Source organism: Gymnoscopelus microlampas (assembly GCF_963454915.1).
Source record: "Gymnoscopelus microlampas genome assembly, chromosome: 12".
Lineage (NCBI taxonomy): Eukaryota > Metazoa > Chordata > Actinopteri > Myctophiformes > Myctophidae > Gymnoscopelus > Gymnoscopelus microlampas.
The window spans coordinates 37,781,064-37,802,954 of record NC_139949.1 but is presented as its reverse complement, the minus strand read 5'-3'; the positions used below and the strand labels follow the sequence as shown (position 1 = coordinate 37,802,954).

The 21,891-nt window shown below is 42.9% G+C and overlaps 1 protein-coding gene across 10 annotated transcripts in view; it reads left to right on the top strand.

Annotated features, from left to right (window-relative positions):
• The window catches only part of fryb (furry homolog b), a 125,471-nt gene that overhangs the window by 64,108 nt on the left and 39,472 nt on the right, over nt 1-21,891 (top strand). For 4 of the 10 annotated variants that reach the window (XM_084073950.1, XM_084073946.1, XM_084073949.1 and 1 more), the window contains exons 15-30: nt 2-173; nt 1,974-2,106; nt 2,274-2,381; nt 2,969-3,095; nt 3,496-3,609; nt 4,326-4,490; nt 5,748-5,834; nt 6,216-6,475; nt 7,931-7,996; nt 9,212-9,401; nt 12,626-12,750; nt 15,196-15,253; nt 17,439-17,530; nt 18,166-18,338; nt 19,387-19,547; nt 21,148-21,258. In XM_084073950.1, the coding sequence (XP_083930076.1) occupies nt 2-173; nt 1,974-2,106; nt 2,274-2,381; nt 2,969-3,095; nt 3,496-3,609; nt 4,326-4,490; nt 5,748-5,834; nt 6,216-6,475; nt 7,931-7,996; nt 9,212-9,401; nt 12,626-12,750; nt 15,196-15,253; nt 17,439-17,530; nt 18,166-18,338; nt 19,387-19,547; nt 21,148-21,258 (2,142 nt within the window). The remainder of the gene's footprint in view (nt 1; nt 174-1,973; nt 2,107-2,273; nt 2,382-2,968; nt 3,096-3,495; nt 3,610-4,325; nt 4,491-5,747; nt 5,835-6,215; nt 6,476-7,930; nt 7,997-9,211; nt 9,402-12,625; nt 12,751-15,195; nt 15,254-17,438; nt 17,531-18,165; nt 18,339-19,386; nt 19,548-21,147; nt 21,259-21,891) is intronic. The other 6 variants (XM_084073947.1, XM_084073954.1, XM_084073951.1 and 3 more) reach the window with 3 other exon arrangements.

Here is a 21,891-nt window from a genome sequence, read left to right as displayed (position 1 = left end):
GCGTATGAACATCGGCCTGCGTGCCTTCCTGGTGATAGCAGACGCTCTGCAGCAGAAGGACGGGGAGCCTCCCATGCCCAACACCGGAGCCACACTGCCTTCTGGGAACTCCCTGAAGAAGAAGAAGACCTACCTCAGCAAGACGCTCACTGAGGAGGAGGCCAAGCTCATAGGTCTGTCTGTCTGTCTGTCTGTCTGTCTGTCTGTCTGTCTGTCTGTCTGTCTGTCTGCCTGCCTGCCTGCCTGTCTGTCTGTCTGTCTGTCTGTCTGTCTGTCTGTCTGCCTGCCTGTCTGCCTGCCTGCCTGCCTGCCTGCCTGCCTGTCTGTCTGTCTGTCTGTCTGTCTGTCTGTTTGAATAAGTGTTTGTAAAGCCAAGTTAGTCACGCATTTTCAAGATTCAAGAAGGTGTATTTATCGCTTGCGTATTGAAAGGTGAAACATTGGTGTGTCATGCTCTGCAGACTGTACTAACAATATTTATTACACGGCTTGGTGGAATGCTTGATTCTGATTGGTCAATCGCTGAATTCAGCGCTGTGTTATTTCTGGATAATGACCGCTGAGCTCTATAACAGACCGCTGTCTAATCAAAGGCTCAGAGCACCTGCTCGTATCAACCTGCGCTGCTTGATTTATTGCCGTATCCAACATGACAGCTATGTAAATAAACACACCATGTCATTTACAACTAAACGTTGCTCTAAAGAATGTTTTTGAAAACATTTGAAGCGAGAAATAGAAGATGCAGTAACCAAAAATGTATTCTATTTGATCAACATTTCCATGTTTTCCACGGCGACCGTGTCCTCCCAGCGCAACACTTATATACTTACTTTCATTACCGTAAGCAAGGAAATACTTTTGGGTCAATGTATTAATTTGTTTATTAAGTAGCCATGTAATAAGCGGGATAATTAACGTCATTATTGATAAATAAATTCCAACAGGGTGATTAGGCACCGGCGCGTACCCGTCAATTATCCCTTGCATAATAAACACAGATGCTAAAATAACATATCGTCGCTGTTAGGCAGCAACCTCTTATCTCAAATGTCTAACTTTTTGTGATGACACAAAATTAGGTACAAGTTAAGAAAACAGCTATGAAGGTGTGACTAGATTTTAAGGCTGTGTAGCGGCCCTGAAAACAGACTTAACCACTTTCACTAGCCGATCTAACAGGCTCACAACAACATCTGCTACTGTATATACTTTTACGCAACACTCTTGTACAACAAAGTAGGGCAATCATTCATAAATAAAAACATAAGTTTAAATATGGAGATACACGGTGTCTGTCTGCCCAACAGCAACAATATGTGCAAAGTACACAGTACAGAGTACAGTATGTGCAGGACAGGCTTGACCCAAATAAGAAAACATAAAAACGGATAAAAAGCTGTGTGTACACTAGGGTTGTGAGTCTATAGTTATTTACCGGTTGACCTGGCAGTCAGGTCCTCGCTCGTGGCTCTGATAGCCTGAGGAAACAACATCTCTCTGTGTCTCTGCCCTTGTGTCAACACAGCACAGGTGCTTGCCTGACCGTGGCGGCAAAAAAACGCGGCTTGTGTTTTCCCTTCAGTATCTGCTCAAACACCCTGACTGTGTATGAGTCCTCCTGCACTGTGTGTGTGTGTGTGTGTGTGTGTGTGTGTGTGTGTGTGTGTGTGTGTGTGTGTGTGTGTGTGTGTGTGTGTGTGTGTGTGTGTGTGTGTGTGTGTGTGTGTGTGTGTGTGTGTGTGTGTGTGTGTGTGTGTGTTGGTAGATAGACCTGTATTACATAGATATATAGATAGATGTGTGCATACAGCATGTTTTTCCATCCAACTTAATTCTTTGTTTGTCTACATCTGTCTCTAACTCTGTCTTTGTCTGTCCCTGTCTCTCCTGTCTGTCTCTGTGTGTCCCTGTCTGTCTCTATGTGTCCCTGTCTGACCTGTCTGTCTCTGTGTGTCCCTGTCTGTCCCCAGGCATGTCCCTGTACTACTCTCAGGTGCGTAAGGCCCTGGACAGCATCCTCAGACACCTGGACAAGGAGGTGGGACGCTCCATGATGCTCACCAACGTCCAGATGCTCAACAAGGAGCCAGAGGACATGATCACGTATGTCTCTGTTAGGACAATGTTATACCAGTGTGCCAGTGATCACCCCCCCCCCCCCCCCCCCCCCCCGCATGCCAGTTTTGGCACCCGTGCCTGTAAGGTTGCCCTATACCACCCTGTCCTAAAACATCTCCTCTCTCTCTCTCTCCCTCCATGGCTCCTCACAGCGGAGAGAGGAAACCCAAGATCGATCTGTTCAGGACGTGCGTGGCGGCCATTCCTCGCATCCTCCCCGACGGCATGTCCAAGCCTGAGCTCATAGACCTGCTGTCACGGTGGGTGCCTGCTTTTTATACTCGCTCGACAGCAAGCACTGATCTGCAACCCACTGTTAAAACAGAGTTTGTCTTTGACAACGTACTGTATCTGATTCATCAGCAATTTTGACCACTCCACACGGCTCTGTACTTGATCCACTCTTTTTTGATTCCTACACTAAGAGCCCAATCTAAACGTTTAAGGCATTTTTTAACTATTTTGAAAAACATTTTGAAATAGTGAAAATAGCCGATCGACACATTGTGAGCTTGTAGATCAGCTATTTGAACTATTTAAAAATGTGTTTCAAAATGGTAAAAAAAAGAATGCCTAAAAGTTTAGGCATGAGGGGTAAGGCATGATAGGGCCTTAGATCTCTTAGCCGATCTGAAAGCTGAGCTTGTAGATCGGCTATTTTTGGTGAATGTTGTCACGCAGAATAGGGAGGGTTGAATGCTAGGCTTGAAGTGGTTCAAATATGTTTTTGTGACGTGAACTGTAGAGCTATACAGTACTACACAGACTCCATGATGCTATGATGTTGATGATGATGACGATGATGATGATGATGATGATGATGATGTGTCTCTTTTTGTCTCTCCAGACTGACGGTCCACATGGACGACGAGCTCCGCCTAATTTCCCAGAATTCCCTGCAGAGCCTGCTTCTGGACTTCTCTGATTGGAGGGAAGACGTGCTGTTCGGTTACACGCACTTCCTGCTGAGAGAGGTACGTCAAAGATATTCAATTATTAAAGATACGCATCCCAATTGGAGCCACCAGAGGCGAAATGGTACACAAATCTTACAAATGGTCTCCTGTAAGGGGAGGGGCGCCGTCTGATCTCGCGAACATCCGATGTTTACTGGTGCCAGATCCCGCGAGAGTGTGTTGCTTTGACAGAGAAAGGTCAATAATAAAGTTGATTTTCTCCTGATTTATCTCTGAAAAAAGGCATTTTAGTATGAAAACCTTGGGAATGTTGTGTGACTTGTGATGATCGGGTCCAATATTTAGTTCAGTGACCATGGAGCTAAAGAATGGTTCAGAAGCTGTGTTCACGTTCACTCTTCCATTGGAAATAATAGACTCCAACCTGCTTCCGGTCTCCTTTCTTTGTTTATCTCAGGTCCAGGACACCCACCAGGGTTTGCAGGACGCCTCCGTCAAGCTGCTCCTCCAACTGCTGACCCAGTGGAGACTCACCCTGCAGTCTCAGGGCAAGAGCAGAGGAGGCACTGAGGTAAAACTTCATTTATGTACAGTAGAACCTTTCACATGGATTAAAGTTCTCAGTCGCCATGATGACTGATTTCAGTCATTTGGATTCCATAGAAGTCAGCAAGTATTTTATGGACGCGTGCAATGCACCCAAAAAGAAGTTTGCATCCTGGGGAGTGGTGGAAAAAGTACTCAAAGGTTTTACTTAAGTAAATATCAATACTGTAATGTACAAGCACTCTGTTACAAGTAGGAAGAATTCAAGATTTACTTGAGTAAAAGTACAAAAGTACTGGTATCAAAATGAACTTAAAGTACCAAAAGTAAAACTGCTAAAATGTTTGAAAATAGCAGATATACAAGCTCGAGCTTGTATATCTGCTATTTTTCAAAATGACACAGATGCGTTCCCGGTCTTAATGGATTAAGACCAAATGAAACGTCTCCCCAGGACGGGGTGTGGTTTAGCGGCCGGGGCTTGATTTAATTGACGTTGGCCATGTTTACTGCAACACCTCGTTCAGTTCAATTACAGCTTTACGGTCCGCAAAGCAATCTGTAACTCTAAGCTGTGTAGAGATGCTTTATTGTTATTATTAATGTGTCATGTTTGTTTGTATTCAATCTAATTGCTGTCTGGTTCCTTTATTCTCTTCTCTCTCTCTCTCTCTCCCCCCCCCCCCCTCTGGCCCCTCTATTCCTCACCACTCCCCCCCCCCCCCCTCTCCACATCACCAGACCAGTCCCAGACTGTCAGATCGTACTCCTCACTGTTCGGTGCTGCATGCGGTGGAGGGTCTGGCCTTGTTGCTGCTGTGTTCCTGTCAGACCAGCACCAGGAAGCTGGCTGTGGGCGTCCTCAGAGAGATCCGCTGTCTCTTCACCGCTCTGGGACACGCGGAGGTAACCGGCCCGGTCCCCTCGCTCTCCTTTACCACAACACCATCTGTCCAGTGTTGATTTGGACAGCGACATTTGATGTAGTTTAAGTCAAAGTCTTTTGAAAAAAAGATCCATTTAGTTTTAGTCATAGTTTAGTCATCTGAAATGTTTTAGTATCTGTCTAGTTTTAGTCGTCTAAATCTACAATTGATTTAGTCTTCTAAAATGTTTTTTGGCGGTGCCTTGATGGTGTCGTAATGGCTGATTTTACACTTGGTTGCATGCTGAAAATAGACGATCTACAAGCTCACAACGCATCGCAGTGCGACGCGTTGTGAGCTTGTAGATCTGCTATTTTCAGAGTGCAACACCCGAGCGCAACCAAACATAAAATGACTTGTCTTTTAGTTCTACTGGATCTCTTCTCCACTAGTCCCTCACTAACATTTTAGTCTTCATAGCTTAGTTTTTACTTAGTTTAGATCAGTGAAAAAAGGTAGTCGACGAAATCAACACTGGTTCTGTCAACACGCTCTCACTCCCCAAACGGCCTATAGTGACTTCTTGGGACAAATGTAACCAAACTAGGGATGTTAACAATGAATCTATAATTGATTAATTGCCGTTAGGAATTTACTCGATTAAATGTATCGATTTTTGGTCTAGTGAAAGTTACAGGTATGGTGTGTGTGATATCAAATGTGAGTTTACCATAAATAATCACAGTAATCCTTAATCATTTTCAATCATATTCAAAGGCTTTTGGAGAGAAATGAGACAGGCTCCATAGAGCACTGCAGAGGGGAGGTGTGTTTGTGTCCAGCTGACAAGAATATTCCTTTTGGTTACAAAAAACGGCACTTAACAATTAATCGATTAATCGATCGATAACTTACGATAAGGTTATCAACTATCAATTAATGAATGAATCGATCAATCATCATCCCTAGACCAAACGTCAAACGTTTGACTGGACGGGGGTCATCTGGTGCAGTCCTGTGCATTTCCGCACAGTCGCACTACAGGAATGTGGAAGAGCCGTTCTCAAAAGTAGCAGATATACAGTACAAGCTCAAATCGAGCTAGTAGATCTGCTATTTTGGATGCTGTTGTGTGACTGTAGCATGACCAAGTATAGGGCGTTAATTTACACACAAAAAAAAGTTAGAATATGGAGATAAGAGGTTTCTGCCTGACAACAGCGATATACATTTTGAAACATAAACATGAGTGTGTATTCATCACATGGGTGTGTGTGTGTATGTGTGTGTCCTCCAGGACGATGACAAACCAATGATAGAGGTGATGGACCAGCTGAGCCCAGCGGTGATGGATAGCTTTGTGCACGTGGCCCACTCTGACTCTGTGAGCACCTGGTTACTGTTGCCGTGTGTGTGTGTGTGTGTGTGTGTGTGTGTGTGTGTGTGTGTGTGTGTGTGTGTGTGTGTGTGTGTGTGTGTGTGTGTTCTGGTTGAGTGTGTTTCTGGGTGTGTGTTGGGTGTGTTTCTGGTGTAAATACATTAAGTAGTGAAAGTTCACTCTTACAATATGTTAGTGCATTGGTTCTCAAAGTGTCAATGTGGGGGTCCTTGTTAAGAAAAAGTTTGAGAACCACTGTGTTAGTGTGTATTTTTTTTTAACTCCTCTCCTTTCCTCCCTTCTCCTCTCCTCTCCACCTCTCCTCAACTCTCTCTCTCCCCTCCACTATCCTCTCCTCTCTCCCTCCCCTCCCCTCCGCTCCTCCAGGCCACCCTTCCCATGAACCACCACGTTGACCTGCAGTGGTTGGTGGAGTGGACGGCCAGGCTGGTGAGCAGCGCGTACGACGTGAAGAGTCCCAGCCACGTGTGGATCTTCGCCCAGTGCGTCAAGGACCCCTGGGTGCTGTGTCTGCACAGCTTCCTGCGCCAGGAGCACCTGCCCAAGCACTGCCCCACCGCCCTGGGCTACGCCTGGCCCTACGCCTTCACACGCCTCCAGCTGCTACTGCCCCTGGTGGATCCTAAGTACGACGCACACAACACATCAACAAGCAAAAACATTCTGTTTGATTGTCTTTTTATATAATTGACTAAAGTAGTAGTAGTAGTATATTTATTTCGGTCATGATTTTAACATAACAGTTGAACATACAGTACAATAAAGTAGGGATGGGACGATAATCGTTATTATCGTTTATCGTGATAAAAAACACTCACAATAATCGTATCGCAGAGATTTAAACTTATCGGATGAGCAGCTCGGCAAAGGTGAATTGTCCTCCATCATACACTGGGATCAATTCACCTTTGCCGAGCTGCTCATCCGGTACCACTTAAACCCTCTGGAATTGGTTAAACTCACCTGTAAAGAACGTACTTGATGCAGTCTTTTTTTCACTCTCTAAATCTCTTTGCCAAAAATAGCCAATCTACAAGCTCACAGTTGCGACGCGGTGTGAACTTTTAGATCTGCTATTTTTGGCAAAATGTTCCACTCCAAACTATGGATGCATGGTGTTGACGATGTGGTTGACGAAAGTGCCGTTTTACAGTTTTAAGCATATTATTTGGATAAATCGCAATTATTTTGCTCACAATAATCGTGACATGAAATTTTCATATCTTCCCATCCCTACAATGAAGGCAACAAGATAACTATTGGCCAAGGGTGTTGTCCACTGAAGGCAGGGAAATAATTATTATAGGCAAAATAAGGCAATGCACTCTAGGGTATAGCATCAGAAGACTGGTGTAGTTAGGAATTATGCCATCAGTGATTCTCATGACATCACTGAAACTCACCTGAGCGTGTCATCAGGTGAGGTATTTAAGCCCTGCCCAGAAAAACTGCTCTCAGCAGGAAATGCCCCCAAACAGGGCATTTCCTGTTTACAGGCTCTTTTAAGATTTTACGGATCACTTTTAAAGGCCTGCATGGACAGTCTCCCAGTTACACTTCGGATGTGCTGGTCCCTTATAGGCCTGCGCAGCCTTAGATCCTCAGGGAGGGCCCTCCTGGTTGTTCCTAAAACTCACCTCATTACCTGGGGCGATCAGGCTTTTAAAGTTTTTACGGTCCGGGCAGCTAGACTTTGGAAAACGCTCTACCTGAGGAGCTACAGCTAGCATATTAACATCACAGTGCCTTCTTTCAAATCGCTTCTGAAATCGCTTCTATGTTTTTTTTTTTCTCAAGTGTGTTTGCCTCTGACAGCTCTAATTTTAAATTGGTTTATCTGTTTGATATTATTATTGTTGTATTCAGATTTTTGTTTGCTTCTTTTTAACTTTGCTCTGTAAAGCACTTTGTAACTTTGTTTGGAAAAGCGCTATACAGATAAATTCATTATCATTATCGTTGTGAAATACGACACAGGAACCAAAAGACAATTTTATTTTTGACCAGCCGCGACAGCGTGGCTGGTACTGTTCTCACCTTGTGAGTCTGTGTGTGTGTGTGCTGTTTATGTCTGTGGACAGATTTTGTCACCGCGATAGCGTGATAGCGGTCGCAACCATGCAAGATGCAGTCACGAAACTTTACAGGTGTGTAGTTAATGATTTAATGGGCGAGTTCGAAGCTGGGTGTGGTCCGAGCAAGGGCGCCAGAAGTAGTGGTGGGGGTCAACAGACACTGGCTAGCCGACACGTTTCGTTTCCATTAGCATTGCTACAACATGCTAACACGTTTCCTGTGGACATTTCTCAGTAACCGCAGTGAAAAGAACAACGGAAATGGAGACTCCTAGAGGCTGTGTCATGTCGACAAGCCTTTTCCTTGCTTTTAACGTGTTGCATGGGTGAACTGTGCACTGCTTAATAGCTTTTAACCACATGAACCCCTAGCGTTGTTATTCTGGGGCGCACTTTTGCTGAAGATTGAAGATCTACAAGCTCTACAATGGATCACAGTGTGACGCGTTGTGTTAGGTTTAAGGTCTCCAATTTTCCGTGAGGAGATTTGTTTATAGGGAAAAAGGGATGGGTCCTATTATAGACCCTTGGGGGATTCCAGTCAATGAAGTATATAGGGTTTAAGTGGTTAATACATGTGTTGCTGCATTTGAGGAGCTATCATTCCTTTTGTCACTTTTTTGGGGACCAGTTTGGAAGCACTGCGGTCAGTAACCGTAGTGCCAGCTAAAAAAAGGGGTTTTCAACTTCACCAGTACCTCAAAAACGTAACACAGAAGTTCATATTTCCGGCTATCCCTTTATTGAGGGGATAGCCCCTTGAGATGCATCTCATTGTTGAGGAGGTCCCATAAAAACATGAACAACAGACATACAAGTACAAGTACAGCCAATTTAGAAGCATAGACAGGTTGTCAAGATGTGAAGGGTTAGGGTTAGTTCAAAGAGGTAACATTATTCTTTATGTCAGACTGTAGGTATGAGCCCAATTCTCCCCATGGTGGGTGTACCAATCGTATTTCACTTTAGAAAACTAACAAAGAAACCGGCAAGAAATTCCACAATTAATTATTGTATTTTTAATTTAATTTAATTTAATTTAATTTAATTTAATTTAATTTAATTTAATTTAATTTAATTTAATTTAATTTAATTTAATTTAATTTAATTTAATTTAATTTAATTTAATTTAATTTAATTTAATTTAATTCACAAAATGATTTTATTTGCGAAAAACTCAGAGGAAAATTGGCGAGCAAATCCGCAATGGATAGTGAGCATTTCCATCGCAGAAGTATAAACCTATTTATGTGTGTGTGTGTGTGTGCGTGTGTGTGTTCTCCGCAGCAGTCCAGTTAATGCTAAGAAGACAAGCACGGCGGGCTCCAGTGACAGTTACGTGCCACTGTGGAGGAACTACCTGATCCTGTGTCTGGGTGTGGCCAAGCCCAGCATCATGTCACCTGGTCACCTGCGAGCCTCCACGCCCGAGATCACCGCCACCACGCCTGATGGCAGCGTCACCTATGACAACAAGGTGCCTGTGTCTCACACACACACACGCGTGCGCGTGCACACTATAGCTGGGATCGGGTCAAATTTGTATGTCCCTAGACCGACAACGTAATGCCCAAGACCGACTCACTCGAACCCGACCATTAATTACTAATATGCTTCAGACCCAAGCCCGAGCTGACACAGCTGCGTGGTCAGGAAAACGCAGACATCATGTAAATAGCCTGACACAGAGACAAACAGTGCAGAAGTAGCCTGTCGTTATTTTATTATTTTTACACAATATGAACCACTCGACCAATCCCGAGCATCAATTATAAAAATGCGTCCAACCTGTGCCTGGCCCGTCGGGTTTCGGTCGGGTATCCCACCTCTAGTGCACACAGTCACACACACACACACACACACACACACACACACACACACACACACACACACACACACACACACACACACACACACACACACACACGTAGTAGTAGTAGTAGTAGTAAGGTGAGTTCATTTGTATAACACATTTCAACAACAAGGCAATTCAAAGTGCTTCACTCAAAACATTCAGACACATTATAAAAGGCCTTTAAATACAATACATATCGTTAATTTATTACAGTAATATTTGTATGTAATATTTTGTTCATGTGTTACGCCCCACTTACTTACGCCCCCGTTTTGACAGTATTTAACATTATGACTTGGCCCAAAATAGGACAGGCGCAGGAGCAAGCGGTTCCTGGGAGTAGCGCCTGTACAACTCAGCTGCCCTTATTGTCCACAACCATATCCTTGGTTGTTGGTCCATGGCATTCCAGAGAGAATGTGCACCAATTTGCATGTGAATTGGTAGCGGGAAAATTGTGTTTTGAAGAAAATGCAAAACAGCCTATTATTATGGTCATGATCCAAATTTGATATACAACCTATATAATACGGTTCAAGAGTTACATGGCAAAACGTGAAGCCCCAGAATTTGACAAATTTGGAGTGGCTGTTCTTCCTTGGCCTACTGGGAATGTTTGCTGTATGTTTTGTGGACAGGTGATTGGTACACCGTCAGTATTATACCTGGAAAGGTGCACTCTGTGGAGCGCATATCTCCGCCAGGCCAGATGGAACTCCATATTTGGACAGGACTGATGTCATCAATGTGACGTCAGTATTTGGAGGCCGCTGTGCCAAATATATGGGTTGTGCAATTTAATTTTACAGAGCAACACTCGGAATACAAGTGTTTGTATGAGATGTTGACGTGCACAGTGTCTCTGAAAGGAGGACCAAAAGGTGTTGGCCACGCGGCAGTTCTAGTGGGACTGGAGGTGTACCATATCGGAAGGTGCCGTAACGGGACCTACGGTGATCAGATTGGTGTGCACATCTTCAACACAGTGTCTTTGCGCTGGCTGCACCCGCTCCCAGTGACACCCGGGAGAGGAGAATGTTCCTTTATAGCGCCTTCCATTCTTTTTCACACAGCTGTGCTGAGAGAAGAGAGAGACGTCATCTACATCTGGGGTGGGCGTACTTCTGAAACGGAGTTCAGCAACGTGCTTTACGCATTTCATGTTGACAACCACACATGGTTCAAGCCAATGGTTTCTGGGACCGTTCCAGAGGCGAGGTGCCTCCACTCGGCCTGTGTCTTGGGGAAGGTCATGTATATCTGTGGAGGATTCCCTTATCCGTTTGGAATGGATAATCACATGTACAAGTTGGACACCACCACAATGATCTGGTCTTTAATGAAAACCAGTGGCACTCCGCCACCTGCTTCACAATATCACTCTACCACCATCATCGGAAAAAAGATGTTTGTATTTGGGGGCCGAGGGCATCAAGGGTACCACAAATATATCAGAGTGTTTGACACAGAGACTGACTGCTGGCTGAGCACACCCTCTGCACAGCTTCATCCTGAAGGACGCTGCGGTCATTCAGCCTTTACCTACAATGGAGAGCTGTACATATTTGGTGGCAACGCCCAGCTAGCCTTAACTGATATGTGGAAATTCAATCCAAAGACCTTCTCCTGGAAGACGGTTGAGCTCAAGTTGAAAGGTTCTTGTACTAGTTGTATGGTGTATGGTATGTACAAGGTCTGTTGTATGGTGGGAGATCGTGTCATCCTCTTTGGAGGATTCAAACGCAACGATTCAGTGGATTATCACAAATACATAGCCGTTGATGACCTGTACATATTAGACTTCTGTCCTAGTCTGAAGACGTTAAGCATCCTAGCAGTTGTTCTGTACGGTCTGGATCGGTCTGGACTCCCACATAACATCAGGTGGGAACTGGCAACCATGACTCAACAGCAACAGACAAGATGAATGTGCTCGGTGTCAGCACGCTTCAGTGGATGGTGAACACAAGATTAGATGATGACGCTATGGTGTCTGACCTGCACATCTTAGATATCCTCTAGTCTTACGACATTATGCAAGCTGGCAGTTATTCAGTACAACATCAAGTTGGAACTGGCAGCCATGACTACCAACAGCAATGGAAAAAATAACAGTGGATGCCACACTAATAAGGCTATAGTACTTCCTGTCTCTGTTCACTGTCCTTAGTGTCCTATCAAAAATACAACAGAAATGAAAATGGAAAAGAAAAAGGAAATATCTTTACAAAAAATACATATAATTATAATAAAACACACATAATAATAAAACACATGCCCATATATGGGCATAAAAGGGACAAGGACTGACGGATACAGAGGGAGTGTGGTGCCCGCCACCGAGTAGTTCGGATATCCAGTTGTCCAGAACCGCCGATCCAACCAATATGGCCATATATGGGAATTCCATTATATGGGCATATACCATAGAGTTATAATATATCTAGAGGGCCGACTGCCCAGCTATTCATTTCAATGAAAGTGGCGTTTTGAAGCACCCGGAAGTCTGCCGGAAGTACCAATATTGGGTCGTGAGCAGGTGCAGTAGCATTTTAAATGAGGTAGTAGTGCATTCTCAGATTTGACCACCAGGCGCAGCAGCTTCATTGTTCTACCGCGGCTCTGGGGGTACTGTGACAAAGCTCCCGACACTATGACTCCACGTATCGACCGGAATCTCTTCTTTTTTTTTACATTTGTGAAAAAATAAATAAATCTCCAGACATTTTGTTATATTTTTAAACTTTAGATTTCATTTTTTTTAAATGTAGAAGTAAAAGGAAAAGTAGGAAAGGTTAGAAAACAAACAGTTATAATAATGTTTTTATGATTACTGTATGTTTTAGGTGATCGGCACACCGTCAGTGGCCTGGTTGTTGAAGCAGCTGGTTCCTCTGATGAGAGCAGAGAGTCTGGAGATCACAGAGTCTCTGGTCCTCGGGTTGGGACGCACCAACGCTCTGGTCTTCAGGTACTGGAACACGCACGCGCGCACGCACGCACGCACACACACACACACACACACACACACACACACACACACACACACAGTTATGGGTTAATTACACTGTACACATGTACAGTAGGCCTACTGTAACATAATTATACATCTTGATGTTGAAGTTGTTAATTTGTTAATTTCAGAGCTGTACACCTGTACTTTAACCCATTGAGACCTGAGGCGATTCTTAAAAAAACTCTAAATCCTAACAGTTTTTTGAAAAAGGTAAAAAAAAAAAATGTTTTCAAGATTTTTCAAAAAATAGCAGATATACAAGCTCATAGCGCGGCACTCGGTGCCGCGCTATGAGCTTGTATATCTGCTATTTTTAAATAGCCAAAGAAATCTAAAGTGACACAGATACATTCCAGGTATGTGTTGAATGGGTTAACACTGCTATTGCAACGCTAAAGAACTAAACACAAACTAACTATACTAACTTGACGAGCAAGTCATCCAAATGTACACTTAAAGCGTTACCATTATACAGTAGATGGTCTACAAGCTTGTGGATCTGCTACAAGCTTGTAGATCTGCTATTATTGAACGTTTGAATGTATGGAATTTATTTTCTTTTTTTGTTGTTGTTGAAAGGTTTAGTTTATAACCACTTCAGCCCTATTTTATACATAGGCTATTTGAGTATATTTTAAGTATTTTAAGTATATTTTGATGCCAATACTTTTGTACATTTACTCAAGTAACATTTTGAACACAGGCCTTTTACTTGTAACAGAGTATTTCTACATTGCGGTGTACTGTATTGATACTTTTACTCAAGCAAAAACATTTTGCACTTTTTCCCCCACTGCTTGTTTTGGACTCGGTCCCGGGTCGTGACATTGTGATTAAGTATGCCGGTTTGATCAGAACAAGTGGAACCTGTAAAGCCCTATAGGGAAGAAGCAGTTGGCATGATTCATGGTTTAAATTCGAGACTGAGAGGAAAGCGGCACAGGTTGAACCTTCGTCCTCCTGACCTTCTTTATTGGTTCTTTTTGACAAAAACGCACAATTCATCATTCTATTTATATTCACACTCTCCCCCATCTCTTTATTTTTCCCACGAGTTCCTCCTCCGTCTGTCTGTCTGGCACATTCCTCTCATAGCTGAGATGACTGCCGTTCTTCCCTGACAGGCGGAGAGGAGAGAAAAATACTGCTTAGTGATGGAGAAAAGAACATTCTGCGAGCTGGGGTTGGAGGGGTTGGGATTATGTGGCTTTGAAAAGTAAAGAAGTTCCTTTGTTGAGGCGGTGATGTTTCATTTTGTCAGAGTTGGGGTTTTATTTTTAACGAGCCGGTGTTTTGTGAAAAGGGGAGGCCATTGTTATCAGAGGGATTAAGGCTAGACAAGGGCAGGTGTATGGATGATTCTTACCTATTGTTTGTCTAGTGTTTACAGTTGTCGGAGGATTAGGAGGTTTAATAGGGCATGCGGTCGTCTGAAATGCGATCTGCAAAGAGATAAAAAAAACGTTTAGCCCCTGGCGTTCTGCTCCATTAGCCGTTTTTAACCTCCTGTTTGTAACCATGTGATCGATTCATGAGTTAGCGAGTCTGAGAAGCCACCCGGGCCAACGTGAGAACATTTGCACGCGTCACCTGTGGTCTGCAGTACTCTAAAAACTGATTCAAAAGTTTATTTTCCTTTTAATGCGTATGGTTTACGCCATAAACCATTCATATGCTGTATACAGTCAGTGGTGCAAAGCTACACGGCCAATTAACGCATCGTGATAGGAACGTGTGACTATTATTATACTCCATCACTCGTCGGTGTCACTTATCAGAATCAGAATCAACTTGGTTGACACATCGCACGACTACATGTGTGTGAGTGGGTTCAATTATGTTTTTTGAGTGGTGCCAACCACTCCCTATACATGACTTTGTCCGTATGTCCGTATGAGCACGGCCTCAACAGCTCTGTGTCCGTATGAGCATGACCTGAGCATGACCTCGTATGAGCATGACCTGAGCATGACCTCAACAGCTGCGGCTGATTGCAGTACAAAGATGCAAGCAGTTACACTAATTATACACAAACAGGAGTGCAACACACACACACGCGCGCGCACACACACACACACACACACACACTTTTGAGTAAAAATACTTACAATGAGTAAAAATACTTAAAATGAGTAAAAATACATAAAAGATGTTAAAATGAGTAAAAACACGTAAAAGTCAGTGATAGGCACCACTCTCTTCACACTGGGTGTGATTTTTTCCTTAGCTTGTAGATCGGGTAGATCAGGTTTTTTCAGTAGTTTGGTCCCCAGGATCCCCTCATTTTAGTTCGTTTTTTTCCGATAGCAGGGTTGTGTTTCTATTTAATACTATTATGATATATATATACTGTACCATACTATTATTTGATGCCTTCTTTTCCTGCTGTGTGTTTCATAGAGAGCTAGTGGAGGAGCTACATCCACTGATGAAGGAAGCACTGGAACGGAGACCTGAGGTACGTAAACACACTGCATGAAATATACAAAAACACAAGACACTGAGAGGTTCTCTCTGTCCCGAGGTTCCTGGGACTGTCCCCGTTTTAAAGTTCAAGAGTCAAGAGTCCTGGCAAATATACCTGTACAACACAAAAATGTCCTGGTTTTCAACATTCACTACCAAACAGTCCTGGTTTTCACCAGAATTAAACCTTGATAAAACTTGATACTCCAAATATATATTTTTTAAGTTGACTTTTGAATCAACTCTTAACACATTCCCTGCCAGAGTTTATTCATAAGGTACTCACCCACTGCCAGCGTTTTTGAGTTTTATAGCCTTTTGAACCGTTCACAAAAAAATTATATCCATTAAAATCCGCGATCGGATGGTGTTTATAAACAGCAACGACGGACGTTCGAGCCCTCATAATGTTTACACTTTTTTTCCTTTTTCTTCTTCTGTGGTATCGGCCGCTGAAAGAGGCTGCAAACGTCATATCCGTTTGGCTGTGACGTGGCTGTGACGTTTCCCCACCGGCCATCTTAGATTAGCTTAGCCTCCGATCGGCTATCAGATCGTTTTTAAACACAAAGAGGATAACCGTTCGTCGATCAAAGAAAAGAAAATACAACCGGAGCTTACCATTCGTTTTTTAAACCGTGTGAAAACCATGATCTTTAGCCAAAACCAGGGGAAAACTGATTTTTCAAGATAAAAAACGAACCGGAAACGGTTGTCGGAAATTTTCTCATAGGATGGATCGGAAGCGTCATGGGGAAAAAAAAAAATCAAGGATGGTACCAAAACATTTTTTTTTCGTTATTAAACCACATAAAAAGACGATCCCGAGATATCTCGGGATACGCAGGTAACGGGTGGATTTAATGTCCCGAGATATCTCGGGATTGGCAGTATATGTGTTAACAATTTACACCCTATACACTTCATTGACCGGGGTCCCCCACGGCTCTGTCCTGGGCCCTATCCTTTCTACACCAAATACTCTACGCCAAAAATAGCCAATCTACAAGCTCATAACACGTCACTTTGCAATGCGCTGTGAGCTTGTAGATCGGCTATTTTTGGCGAACGATCGATCACCCCAGAATGGGAGGGTTTATGTGGTTAATTGTGATGCTACTTACAGTACACATAGCATCACAAGGATTTGCCTGCTACGGTTTGCTAGTAGGCAGAGAGAAGAGAACTAGGGTGTTCTGTTCACATCTTTCAACATCCCCGACGGGGCCTAGTTTCCTCTCTACTGCAACAATAGAAAGTGTGAGAAGCACTGAAATAAGTGTTCCCCATCCTGATGAAAACGCCTTACACGCATACAGTACGTGCATACATGTGCGTGTGCATGAACGTTTGGTACACTTAAATCAAACATTTCAACCATTCAACCATATCTTCATAATATCGGTAATGATTGTTTGTATCAAAACATTGTTATGTCTGAAAAGGTGTCATATAATTCCATGAGGGATGGGCCACGAGGTGGCATGACACTTAAATAAAATAATTCATTCATTCATTCATTAACACATCCCCCGCCAACGGCTAATCTCAGAACGTCCATCGTAGTGCCAAGCTTTTTCCTACCTTTTTTGTTTTTTTGATTCCGTCATAGGCCCCGCTAAATCCGTTTAAAATCCGCGTTCATTTGGTTCGACACAAACACGGGATCCGACATTACAAAACGCTGAAAACCGTGCCGCGATCCGACCAGCCGTTTTGGAGAACGAGAGCAAAACGTTACAATGGGGGATGCGGAGAGAAAAAAAACAAGCCGAGATAATGGCGTCCAAAGTTGATCGCTAGACAGGAAACGGAGACGGGACAAAAACCGGAAACAGTATTATTTCGTTTCCGGTCCGCCCCCTTCGAAACCGGAAGTGCAAAAAAAATCCGGAATCTGCACCTGCACGATTTAACATGGGAAAACACCCGCCCCGTAGGACTACGGGATTGGCGGTTAACGGTTGGATTTAACGGCCCGTAGGACTACGGGCTTGGCGGCAATAGTGTTAAGATAATTCATTCATTCATTAAAATCATTAATTAATTAATTAATTAATTCATTCATTCATTCATAGAAGGGACCCCTACAGGTCCATTTGGTTTGATGTGTACACCCTCAGAGCTTTAGCGTGTACGTTTGATGTGTCATTAAACATCAGTGTCTCTGTCACCAGAACAAGAAACGTCGAGAGAGGAGAGACCTGCTCCGGCTACAGCTCCTCAGGATATTTGAACTGCTGGCTGATGCTGGAGTCATCAGTGACAGGTAACACGCACGCGCGCACACACGCACACGTACACGTACACGTACACGTACACGTACACGTACACACAGACACACACACACACACACACACACACACACACACACACACACACACACACACACACACACACACACACACACATACACACATTTTAACCATTTATTTATGTCCACACAAAGGAGAGCACACAAGGACACAAATATTAAAGGTGAAGAATACATTCACAAAATCATGGCATATGTCTTCATGATACAATAAGCATGTCACTCAGTACTCTATGGGTATAAGTAACAGCGTCTTACCAATTGTGGCAGCTACCAATTTGTGGGCATCCCAAGTTGTTGAAGCCCTCTAACAACCAGTCTATGGTTATGTCCCATGGCTGCCAAATATAAAAACAAATAGTTTGCACCTATTAGACCAGCTCTGAGATGGTATGTAGGAGTGGTTGGTATTTAATGATCTTGGTCATAAAGGCTCGTGTATTAGCTGTCAAAGATGTAAAGATGTCTGGGTTATCACGGAGATGAAACATGGATGGAATGATGTTTGTACATTCTCACTGGGGATACATGATACACAGAGGAGTCAGAGCTTCATGCTTGTGTTTTTGTGCTCTACTCTACCACTACAGTACTAACGGGGCGTTGGAGCGTGACTCCCTGGCTCTGGGAGCTCTGTTCCTGGAGTACGTGGACCTGACCCGCATGCTGCTGGAGGCCGAGAACGAGAAGGAGCTGGACGTTCTGAAGGACATCAGGGCCCACTTCAGTGGCATGGTGGCCAACCTCATCCAGTGTGTCCCTAGTAAGATCATCATGGTTCCCGCAATGCATTGGTCCTTAGGAGGGTTCCAGGGGGTCCCCAGCAGAATGTGTTAATATAGCCCCACAACAATTTTAACCACTTTAACTTTTATACTTTGGCTATTCAAAAATAGCAGATCTACAAGCTCATAGCGCGGCACTTGGTGCCGCGCTATGAGCTACGAGAAAAATCGTGAAATTATGTGCAAATCTTTGACTATATATATATTTTTATGATGTATACATGAACATTTGTAACTCAAATATTTGCTTTTGGGGTTCCCTGGAACAAAACTATTTGAGATGGGGGTCCGCGACAAGATGCATATCATTTTTGGGGTCCTTGACATGAAAAGGTTTGAGAACCACTGCCGTAATGGAAGGAAAATATCGTCGCTGTAGGGGCAGAAACCTCTTATATCCATATTTGTACTTTTTGTATTTTTCTTCCCGTAAAATTAATGCCCTACTTGATCATACTACAGCGTCACACAAAAGTATCAAAGGTAGCAGATGTACAAGCTCGGAACGCGGCTCAAAGCGATGCGTTTTGAGCTTGCAGATCTGCCTTGAATTTGAATCCTGAAAAGTTAACAGTTTTGGACATACAGTATGTGGTTTTTCACCTGACAGTGACAATATGTAGTGTTGCTATGGGGCAGACATCTCGTATCTGAAATGTTTACATTTTTCTCATGAATTAATGCCTACTTTGTCATACAAGAGTGTTGTGTAAAAGTAGCAAATATATTTAAATATATTTTCTCTAATTTAGAACGATTTAGGAAGTTAAAGTAGTTACGTCTGTCTGTGGGTTTTATAAATATTTAACCAATGAAAAGTATTAACAAGCAAACTTGTGATTAAATAATAACTACAATGGAACCATTGGAACACAGGTTTTCTTTCCCATTTCCTGACAGCAACGATATACAGTATTTCAAATGTATTTCACATTTATGCTTCAAAATATATTTAGAAAATGGCCACAAAACCTGTCTGTCTGTCTGTCTGTCTGTCTGTCTGTCTGTCTGTCTGTCTGTCTTCAGTCCACCATAGGCGTTTCCTGTTCCCCCAGCAGTCTCTAAGGCACCACCTCTTCATTCTGTTCAGCCAATGGGCCGGTCCCTTCAGCGTCATGTTCACGCCCCTCGATCGCTACAGCGACCGCAACCACCAGATCACCAGATACCAGTACTGTGCTCTGAAGGTAAACAAACAGATCACAATCGTTGATTTCGTCGACTAAAACTATGACGAAAAATGTTCGTCGACTACCTTTTTTCACTGACTAAAAATTAAATAAAAACTAAGACTCAATATATTGACAATTTTGTCAACAAATAAAAACTAGACTAAAATGTTAGTGAGGGACTAGTGGAGAAGAGATCTAGTAGAACTAAAAGGCATGTCATTTTATCGTATGTTCGCTCACAACGCAAACATACGCTCACAACGCGTTGCGCTGTGACGCGTTGTGAGCATATAGATCGGCTATTTTCAGCATGCAACCAAGTGTAAAATCAGCCATTACGACGCCATCAAGGCACCGCCAAAATGCATTTTAGTCGACTAAATCAACTGTAGATTTATTCGACTATAATCTTATGATATTTAGTCGACTAAAACTAGACAAAAACTAAAACTTTTCAGATGACTAATATATGACTAAAACTAAATGGAATTTTAATATACTACAACGTTGACTAAAACTAAATCAAAATTTTCTGTCAAAATCAACACATGGTGTTGATGATGGTCTGAGGACCGAAACATCACTTTATGTCATTTTTTGCACAAGTAACTATTTTACTTTTAGAGCCTCCATTTGACTTTCATGTGGCCTCTCGCACCCGTCTTCAGCCCTAGTAAGCCTTGAGCCTCAGAGCACAAACTTCCCTGCCTCTTTCGTACTGTATGTAAAAGTTCCCATTGCTGTGAGGTCAACTGAATCAAGTCAAGTCTTTTTTTAGCTGCCATGCAAAGATGCTCTGGAGCGCTGCTGCTGCTCTTCCCAGCACCCAAGCATCGCCCTTTAGAGCTGGAGCCATCTGCCATTTAGTTTGTTGGGTGCGGCGCCCTGGGCGCTTCACGCAGACATAGTAGTTCAACCTTTAGAGATGAGCGCTGCTCTTTTGATCCTTCTCCTGTCTTAGCAACCAGGTTAATTTACGACCTGTGTTGAATCCATGTTTGCATAGTTACAGCTAAGCTATTTGTGCTAATTTGTCATCTGCGTGGATGACAGGACATAAAACATAGCAACGGTGTCAAACGTCGTGCAGGGTGTCAATAAACGTTGCATGTTGTGAGCGCTAGCGGCTATGGATGCGATATCCAAAGCGCCCCCTCAGCTCATATTACCCTTTCTGTGGACTTTTTCACTTTTAACTGACTAAACATCAGTGGTGGAAAGTAACTTAATTACATTTACTCAAGTACTGTACTTCAGTACAATTATGAGGTACTTTTACTTTACTGGAGTATTTCCAAATTTCGGTACTTTTACTTCTACTCCACTACATTTCGGCCATTTGAAAATAGCCGATCTACAAGCTCACAATGCGTCGCATTGTGAGCTTGTAGATTGGCTATTTTCAAATGATTTTTATTAGAACACTTGTGAAATGGAACATTATGCATAATGAGTACTTTCTACTTTTGGTACTTTAAGTACATTTTGATGACAATACTTTTGTACTTTTACTCAAGTAAATTTTGAATTCCGGACTTTTACTTTTATTGATACTTTTACTACTTTTTCCACCACACTGTGTGTGTGTGTGTGTGTGTGTGTGTGTGTGTGTTAGGCCATGTCAGCGGTACTGTGTTGTGGGCCAGTGTTCGACAACGTGGGACTGTCCACCGATGGCTATCTGTACAAGTGGCTGGACAACATCCTGGCCTGCCACGACCTCCGGGTACGTTCAACTTTAACTACATTACTTTAAGTACTGCACTTAACCACTTAAACCCCATATGGTTGACCGGTGTCCCTCAGGGCTCTATGCAAGTGTCTTTTCTGTTTTCTGCAGTGGTGGAAAGTAACTACTGTAAGTACATTTACTTAAGTACTGTACTCAACTACATTACTTTAAGTACCGCACTTAGCCACTTGAACCCCATTATGGTTGACCAGTCTCCACCCAGGGCTCTATACTACTATGTATTTTCTGTTTTCTGTTATTGTGGGGAAAGCTTTTGCTGAAAATAGTTACATTATGATCCTAGATTACTGTCTCTATGCATTTGATGTATTACCTATTACCACATTTTTTAACTCTGTAACAACTTCTGGGGGGGTCGCTGGAACAAAAATATTTTGAGATGGGGGTCCATGGCCAAATACATTAAAAAAAAAACTGTTAGGATTTAGAAGAAATTTGTAGAGTCCCCCAGAAGCAAAGATTTTAGTTAAAAATGTTCTCTTTAAAAATATATTCAAAGATTTGCAAACATTTTCCAAGATTTTTCCCAAAAGAATTCAGATATTTTCTAATAGCCCAAAGAAATCTAAAAATGACAGAGATGCGTTCCCAGTCTTAACACATTAT